Source organism: Rhamphochromis longiceps, linkage group LG3, assembly GCF_057381845.1.
Source record: "Rhamphochromis longiceps isolate RC_006_pf linkage group LG3, R_longiceps_female_GT1.1, whole genome shotgun sequence".
NCBI classification, from domain to species: Eukaryota; Metazoa; Chordata; class Actinopteri; order Cichliformes; family Cichlidae; genus Rhamphochromis; species Rhamphochromis longiceps.
Window position 1 is genome coordinate 19,302,527 of NC_140559.1, and position 9,063 is coordinate 19,311,589.

General features: G+C 51.9%; 1 protein-coding gene across 1 annotated transcript; it reads left to right on the forward strand.

Annotated features, from left to right (window-relative positions):
- Positions 1-2,716: 2,716 nt before the first annotated feature.
- Positions 2,717-8,601, forward strand: LOC146673296 (uncharacterized). Its single transcript, XM_085400939.1, has 2 exons — positions 2,717-4,421; positions 8,583-8,601. The coding sequence occupies exons 1-2, from the start codon at positions 3,049-3,051 to the stop codon at positions 8,599-8,601; spliced, it is 1,392 nt and encodes a 463-aa protein (XP_085257065.1). The 5' UTR covers positions 2,717-3,048.
- Positions 8,602-9,063: the final 462 nt, after the last annotated feature.

The window sequence follows — 9,063 nt, forward strand, 5'->3', positions numbered from 1 at the left end:
TAAAAACACGCTGTTTTTTAAAGAACATACATTAAGAAGCAGATTATATTAGATTTATATTTTAAATAAGACAAAAGTTGGATTTTATAGCAGTAAAATTATTGTATCTCTACAGTTTAAAAATATAACAAGCTTTGCCCCTGCACAGAGTGGATAGTGAAACAAATGGAATCATCATAATGACATTATTTCATATTTATTACTTCCCCCTCCTCATTGCTTTATTATTGTAGTATTGCATTATTGTAGCTCTAGTAATAAATATGTAAGGATTCTGGATCAGCACCATGATGCCCATAGTATATACAGTATTCTGAAGAAGGTCTAAAATGTCAGTGTGTGTGTTTTATTTAGATGGATTTAAAAAAAAAAAATATTACTCATGATATAACATTGTCCAGACATGGCTGGTAAGGACATGAGGAGGAAACAGTAGGAGCTGTGTGAGGCTACTAAAGGCAGGGCTATAACATTTTTCTGTCATAATTTTATTTTAGATTAAGTGCAAGAGTTGTTAGGTGTGGATAATTAGATTATAGTTTATTGCAATAGCAAGTTGTGCCTTGTTCTCAGATAGAAAGCAAGTGGAGAGTGATATATGAAATGATGGGATGGAAGGAAGAAGAGAAGCAAAGAGTGATTCACAGGCAGAGCCTAAATTATTTCTCACAGTTTTTTGTTGCCTTATGGTTCCAAGCGCTGTCACCAATCTTTGCATTTTGTTATTATCTCATGACACTTGTTTAATCAGCTACCATCTCTCCTATGGACTTTTTAATGTCTACAGTCTCAGATCAACACAGCCCTGCCCTCCAGCACTATCCACAGCAACCCCTCAACAGCAACATTGTACCCATCAGGTAAAGCATCGGCTACATTTGCTCTGCCTTTTTGCCCATATTAGATTCTTGATGAATGTGTGTTGTTGTTATTCAGCCTGGTTCAATGTGCCCCTTTTTAACTTTGAGCACCCGCCCCTTTAAACCTCTCTGCACAGCCCTGCATAACATAGGGAGCAAAGTGCTCACAAAAACAGTTTTAGAGGACTTAAACACGATCATTTTTTCCACAGTGCTTGTATGCCTCTTGCAAAACTATGTACTTTTCACCATAAGACACAATAACTCACGATTATCTAAGACCAGCCATGAACATGGACAATCGCTTCATTACAATCATTTGTCCCCGCTGCTGCCCTCAGATCCAGATGCAGTCTTCTGTACTGGGGGGTAAAATGGCTCTTTTGGTGGTTCATAAAAAATATCTCAATAAGTTCGTGAGGGGACTAGAAACTAGAAACACTGGGTTGCAGAGCAGTTGGTAAGGACTTGTATATTTCTGGAGAGTCTGCAAAATCTGTATTCCTCGTGCTCCTGATTGGATATGTGGAGCCCGGCTCTGATATCTCACTGGTGGCAGCTAAAGATATGCATGCCTTGGAGGCGGAGTTGGTCTCGGGCGCAATCTTTCAAACGAGCCTCACGGCATTTCAGGAAAACTCAGGCCAGAAACAACATCCGGTCACTCGCGGTCAAAATCCACGCAGAGCTGATCTAGCTTAGAGAGCAGAGGCTGTCTATCGCGTGTGGAGAGACGGATGTTCTTGCCTGTGGATCGCTCAAGCACTGGTGGAGAAGAATTTGGCGAACTCGAAAAAATAAATGTGTGCAAGTCTGAGATATCTGCTGTGACAAAACAAATTTCCCACGTGTGGGACTAATAAAGGTTATCTTATCTTATCTTATCTTATTTTCCACCCTAATTTACGAATAAATTCTTTACAAATCCTACCATGTGGATTCATGGATTTTTTTTTCACATTCTGTCTCTCACAGTTGAAGTGTACCTCTGGTGCAAATTACTGACCTCTGTCATCATTTTAGGTGGGGGAACTTGCACAATCGGTGGCTGACTAAATACTTTTTTGCCCCACTGTATATTTTTGAAAAGTGTATTCCAAGTGTTACAGAGCCTATTTTGCATGGCTTTTGAAGATGAAAAAGCTTTTTTTGACAGAATGGTAAAAAGGAAAATGCGAAAATGTAGTTAGAGGGGGAAGATTAACACTTACTGAGTGATATGCACATAGGGCAAGCGAAGGCAGTTGTTGTTGATCCCTGGTTTCGTGGCTGTTGCGAGCTCGCAAGCAGTCTGAGCGGCGCGAGTTGTTGATATGTCTGAAGTCAGAGGTCTTCTGGGAGCTCGACGGCAGTTTTAACCTCAGCGGGAGATCATAAAATCGGACCTGCAGCAGATTGGCTAACCGGAGTGCGAAGGGAGCCGCCCGATTGTTATGTGATTGGCAGCGGGGCGAAGTCAGGGGGAGTTGGTCTCCAGCGGAAATTTTCAAACAAGGTAAGCAGCGCATTTGGGAGCAGAGCGGGGAGCGAACAAGCAGGAAAAAATTGTGCTCTGCTCTGGAAGCAGTTGCGGGTCGGCGATTAAGAGCGAGGTAGAACTTAGACTGTGCGTGTCATGGTCCTGGGCCATGTGGGCCCAGTATTCTTAGTTTTCATGTATTTTTGTATTTTGTTCCTTATTTAGGCCATGTTTTCTGAGTTGCCCTGTTGTGTTGTTCCCTAAGTGTTTTCCCTTCATGGCTCTCTCCCCCCTGTGTGCCCTCTATGTATTTATGAGCCCTCGTCTCCCTTTGTGGTTGTTTCATGTTTCCCCAGCCTGTTACGTCTGTGTTTCCCCGTGCTCTCTCTCCTCCTGTCTGAACCTCTGTGCCTGTACATGTCATGTTCAGTTCACCCTGCCCTGTCTCATTATGATTATCAGTGTCACCTGTGTTCCCCGTGTGTGCCCACTTTCCTCGTTTACCCTCTGTGTATTTCTGTCTGAGTCTCCCTCTGTTCGGCGTCGTGTTCTCCCTCATGTTGTGTGGATCTCCCTGTGTCTCTCTGCGTATGTTAGTTTACTTTTCCCAGTTTAGTTTTGTATTTCCTATGTTCTGCCATTCCAGCATTAAAGCTGTGATTTTGAGTTCATCCCCGTGTCTGTGAGTTTTGCTATTGGGTCCTTCTCCTGCCTGCCACACAACGTATCATGACAGAAGAACACGACCACAACATGGACCCAGCAGTTCACAACCCCTCCGCGGACCTCCAGTACGATCTGACCATGTCAGACCCAGCGGACAGTCCGGACGAGATTGGGGAGGAGCTGCAACGGCTCTGCCGGCTCATGACGCGCATCTGTGGGTGCACGGACCCCAGAGTGGTGTCCACCGGGTTGGCGGCCATTGACGCAATCCTCCAGCAAGCGCCACAGCTCCGGCGGTTTCCCCAGCTTTTTGAGGCGTTCGACTCTCTGGCCCCCCTGAAGGAGGAGCTTCGCGCCCGCACGCTGGCCCAGAGGGTGTTAAACGCCGCCTCCGCACCTACGACTCCGACCCGCAAACGGTTGTCGTTGCCGCTGCCTCGCGAGCCGGAGGCAGTCAGAGTAGGGACTCTGAGGCTCACCGCTGCACCGCCATCAACTCACAGTTCGTCTCCGCCACTGTCAAACTACATAGCCCAGCGCACCGAGATGGTGGAGGCCACAGATTTCGACGACGATGAGCGACAGCAGGTATTGCTAGCCTTACGGGAGGACGAGCTTCGTTGGAAGCCCTGGCTCATTTCAGAGGAGGAACTCACACCTGTTGCACCGCCTCGGACCAGCCGCTCGCCCTCCCCACACTGCTCAGACTTTACTTCGCCTGCCTCTTTTCTGGCAAGGATGTGGGCGGACGACGAGGAGATCGCCGCCACATCACCCTCTGCTTCGGTGACTCCAGCATCCATCGTACACACTTCCAGAAAGAACCGGCGTCAGCGCCGCCGTCGCGCACTGCTACGTCCTGTCTCGCCCTCCACGAAGCGTCCCGCGGACGCTGTGGGGGTCCTGGACGTCGATCACGAGGGGCAGCAGCACGCCGCAGGCGCACAGCTAGTGGAAGAGTTCGGGAGGGAGCCGTGGCTCGCTCCTGATCATGACGAGCGCTCTTTCCGGGGGACTCGACTGGCTCTTGGGGGTCCCCGGAGTTGCCAGGGACTTCCACCGCTCACCCCGCCCGCTTCCACGGATAAAAAGAAGCGGCACTCTCGCCACCGGCACCCTGAGCCTGCCATTTCTCGGACAGTTTTTTCTGAGCCTGCTCCTTTTCCTGCTCGTGTTTCTCCTCCCAGGTCAGTTCAGTTAGCTCCCTCGCAGCCACCCTCAGTTCAGTTAGCTCCCTCGCAGCCACCCTCAGTTCAGTTAGCTCCCTCGCAGCCACCCTCAGTTCAGTTGGCTCCCTCGCAGCCGCCCTCAGTTCAGTTAGCTCCCTCGCAGCCGCCCTCAGTTCAGTTAGCTCCCTCGCAGCCGCCCTCAGTTCAGTTAGCTCCCTCGCAGCCGCCCTCAGTTCAGTTAGCTTCCTCGCAGCCGCCCTCAGTTCAGTTAGCTCCCTCGCAGCCGCCCTCAGTTCAGTTAGCTCCCTCGCAGCCACCCTCAGTTCAGTTAGCTCCCTCGCAGCCACCCTCAGTTCAGTTAGCTCCCTCGCAGCCACCCTCAGTTCAGTTAGCTCCCTCGCAGCCACCCTCAGTTCAGTTAGCTCCCTCGCAGCCACCCTCAGTTCAGTTAGCTCCCTCGCAGCCACCCTCAGTTCAGTTAGCTCCCTCGCAGCCCTTCACAGCTCAGTCGGCTACCCTCCTGGAAGCCCCCGCTGCCTGGTATTTTCAGCATCGGCATCTTTTCCCGTCAAGATTTATCGCTAAATCATTCGATCCTCCCTTAAGAGAGAGACTGCATCCTCGCTGCCTTCACCCCAGTACACCAGTGTCACCTGGGTCTCCAGTGTCACCCCCAGTTCAGTCTCCAGTAGCTCCAGTGTCACCCCCGGTGCAGGCCCCAGTAGCTCCAGTGCCGCCTGTAGCGCAGGCCCCAGTAGCTCCAGTGCCGCCTGTAGCGCAGGCCCCAGTAGCTCCAGTGCCGCCTGTAGCGCAGGCCCCAGTAGCTCCAGTGCCGCCTGTAGCGCAGGCCCCAGTAGCTCCAGTGCCGCCTGTAGCGCAGGCCCCAGTAGCTCCAGTGCCGCCTGTAGCGCAGGCCCCAGTAGCTCCAGTGCCGCCTGTAGCGCAGGCCCCAGTAGCTCCAGTGCCGCCTGTAGCGCAGGCCCCAGTAGCTCCAGTGCCGCCTGTAGCGCAGGCCCCAGTAGCTCCAGTGCCGCCTGTAGCGCAGGCCCCAGTAGCTCCAGTAGCCCAGTCCCCGATAGCAGTACGGTCCGCTGGTCAGCTTAACATCCAGCCAGGGGTCTCAAATCTCTCTGGCTCTGCATCAGCTCCTGCTGGGAGCTCGGATGAGCTCATCCAGGACTCCGCGGCTCCCACGCCGCCATCTACCTCGTCAGCTGGGGGTTCAGGAGAACCGCACCAGCCTCATGCCGCGTCAGCTGGAGGGTCCGAGGGGCCCGTTCAGCCTCCTGTCTCCGCTGGAGGGTCCGAGGGGCCCGTTCAGCCTCATGCCTCGTCAGCTGGAGGGTCCGAGGGGCCCGTTCAGCCTCCTGTCTCCGCTGGAGGGTCCGAGGGGCCCGTTCAGCCTCCTGTCTCCGCTGGAGGGTCCGAGGGGCCCGTTCAGCCTCATGCCTCGTCAGCTGGAGGGCCCGAGGGGCCCGTCCAGCCTCATGCCTCGTCAGCTGGAGGGTCCGAGGGGCCCGTCCAGCCTCCTGTCTCCGCTGGAGGGTCCGAGGGGCCCGTTCAGCCTCCTGTCTCCGCTGGAGGGTCCGAGGGGCCCGTTCAGCCTCACGCCGCATCAGCTGGAGGGCCCGAGGAGCCTGTCCAGCCACCACCTGCGACCGCCTCGTCGTCGCCTGGTCCGGCTGCATCTGCCTGTGCTTCTGCTACGCCTGGGCCAGCCTCTGCCTGTGCTTCTGCTACGCCTGGGCCAGCCTCTGCCTGTGCTTCTGCTACGCCTGGCCCAGCCTCAGAGTCTTCGTCCTCGTCTGGCCCAGCCTCAGAGTCTTCGTCCTCGTCTGGCCCAGCCTCAGAGTCTTCGTCCTCGTCTGGCCCAGCCTCAGAGTCTTCGTCCTCGTCTGGCCCAGCCTCAGAGTCTTCGTCCTCGTCTGGCCCAGCCTCAGAGTCTTCGTCCGCCGCAGCCTCAGAGTCTTCGTCCGCCGCAGCCTCAGAGTCTTCGTCCGCCGCAGCCTCAGAGCCTTCGTCCGCCGCAGCCTCAGCCTGTGCTTCGCCTGGTCCCGCCTCGACTGGTCCTGTGCCCACCGGGCCTCGGCCAGTACGCCTGACACTGGAGAGCCGCCGCCGCTGCCTTCCGCGCGGCCGGCCCCCTGAACTGCTCCGTCGTCTCCTTCGCCGCCGCCGCTGCCTTCCGCGCGGCCGGCCCCCTGAACTGCTCCGTCGTCTCCTTCGCCGCCGCCGCTGCCTTCCGCGCGGCCGGCCCCCTGAACTGCTCCGTCGTCTCCTTCGCCGCCGCCGCTGCCTTCCGCGCGGCCGGCCTCCTGAACTGCTCCGTCGTCTCCTTCGCCGCCGCCGCTGCCTTCCGCGCGGCCGGCCCCCTGAACTGCTCCGTCGTCTCCTTCGCCGCCGCCGCCGCTGCCTTCCGCGCGGCCGGCCTCCGGACCAGCTCTGCCACCTGTGCCACCTGCCTGGTCGGCCCCCCGACCGTGTGACCCGTGAACTCTGGTGCCTGTGGGCTCTGGGTCGGCCCCCTGAACTTTATTTTGACTATGGTCATGTGCTCCCGTGTTTTCTGTTGTTTATTTTGTTTCCCGTTCTGGTCCCTCCGTCCTGGTCCCCCGCCTCCCGCCCTGGGTGGGTTGTTTTCTGTTTTTGTTTCTCGGGTTTGGGCTGTCGGGAGCCAGCCCTTTAGGGGGGGGTGGTGTCATGGTCCTGGGCCATGTGGGCCCAGTATTCTTAGTTTTCATGTATTTTTGTATTTTGTTCCTTATTTAGGCCATGTTTTCTGAGTTGCCCTGTTGTGTTGTTCCCTAAGTGTTTTCCCTTCATGGCTCTCTCCCCCCTGTGTGCCCTCTATGTATTTATGAGCCCTCGTCTCCCTTTGTGGTTGTTTCATGTTTCCCCAGCCTGTTACGTCTGTGTTTCCCCGTGCTCTCTCTCCTCCTGTCTGAACCTCTGTGCCTGTACATGTCATGTTCAGTTCACCCTGCCCTGTCTCATTATGATTATCAGTGTCACCTGTGTTCCCCGTGTGTGCCCACTTTCCTCGTTTACCCTCTGTGTATTTCTGTCTGAGTCTCCCTCTGTTCGGCGTCGTGTTCTCCCTCATGTTGTGTGGATCTCCCTGTGTCTCTCTGCGTATGTTAGTTTACTTTTCCCAGTTTAGTTTTGTATTTCCTATGTTCTGCCATTCCAGCATTAAAGCTGTGATTTTGAGTTCATCCCCGTGTCTGTGAGTTTTGCTATTGGGTCCTTCTCCTGCCTGCCACACAACGTATCATGACAGTGCGTTGAATTTTAGAGGTTGCTAGTAAGAGGGAAGTTTTTGAAGAAAAAAGACTAAGGAGTTTTCCCCCTGTTTTGGATTATAAGATTTTTGGGAATAGAGGGTAGCTAACAAAGTTATTCTAGGGATTTTGGAGAAATCGCGGAGGATATTTTAAAGGAGTTTTGGCTTTGTTCGGTGGGTGGGAGCCGCGGGGCAATTTGAGAAAAGACTAAGGATTTTTTCAGGATTTACCCTGTTATTGAATATAAGGTTTTGGGAATAGAGGGGGTACCTAACAAGTTATTCTAGGGTTTTGGAGAAAACGCGGAGGGTTTTTTAAGGAGTTTTCCCTGCTTATGTTTCTAAGGATTAGGTTAAGGGGGCTGCGGGGATCGCGAGTTTTTTTCTGAGTATGAGTTTTATTCTAAATGAACAAATGCATATAAATCGAAATAAAGTTTTGCCCCAAGGCATGCAGCCTGTATTTCTGGCCATACTGAACGTTACAAAAGCACAAGTTAAACTAAACAATTTTAAAATGGTTTAACAGATTTTTAAACACATAAGCACGGAGCCCGAGAGAGCACGGTCCGGAGACACGGGCGCACCCGTGCACGCCGAGGCACACAGTCTCGGGCATACACACTGACCCGCCACCAGATGGCGTTTTTTGAGCATAAAAAGTAAAAACTTTTTAATGGCTTATAAAAAATAAAAGAATGCTACTTGATATATAAGAAACTTTGAAAATAATCAATTAGTTGTTTTTTTTGGGGGGGGAAGCAATGAGCTATGAACTAGCATATTTTTATGAATATCATATTTTTATTACTTCCTTTATTACTTCCTACTTCCTGAGCTCATGAATAATTTATTGGGGGGCCATAAATCACTCAGTTTGACATAAGGGGTATAATATCACTCTCTCATGAGACCTTCACTTTGTGACAATCATCACAGAATCGTATAAAACCCTGCACTCACTTCTTAATTACCTGGAAGCACCTTAAAGACAACCGGCCCCTCTCAACTGCGACAAATCATCTGGAGAAAAGGTAAGCATAGGAGACCAAACACTGAGGAACAAATCCTCGTTTCATCCTATGATAACAGCATTTTCACCATTTCAGCCAATTCCTTTTGCACAATTTGTCTCTTGTGCTTAGGCAACCTGTAGGGCCATGAACGCACTTTCCAGGCTGCGTTTCAAATTGGTGCTGCATGAGAGTCTTGCAGATGGTCGGGGGATGAACACATCTGCAAACTACTGTTGCAATGCAGGAACATCTGCTTTATTGGAACGTGTGAGATGCTAATCACAATGCATCTTAAACACACTCATGTTAAAACTTCATGCCCACATCTTGTTTTTAAGAAAAATTAATCATCTTTTCCTTGAAGATCATTTCAGAGTTTTTAATGAGCTGCAGGAACCGTGCCGAGAGCAGCCAAGTCTCCTCCTCTGATAAACCTCCACATGTACCACTAAAAATGGATGTGGATCAAAATGAATTCATTAAAAAAACAACGTGGACTTCAAGGATACAGTAAATACACTAAAGTGAAAGGAGGAGCCAAAAATAGATGTTTAATAGGGTTTGAATTAACTAAAAGTAGTCACCTGTAATCTTTAAAATGGTTCTGATG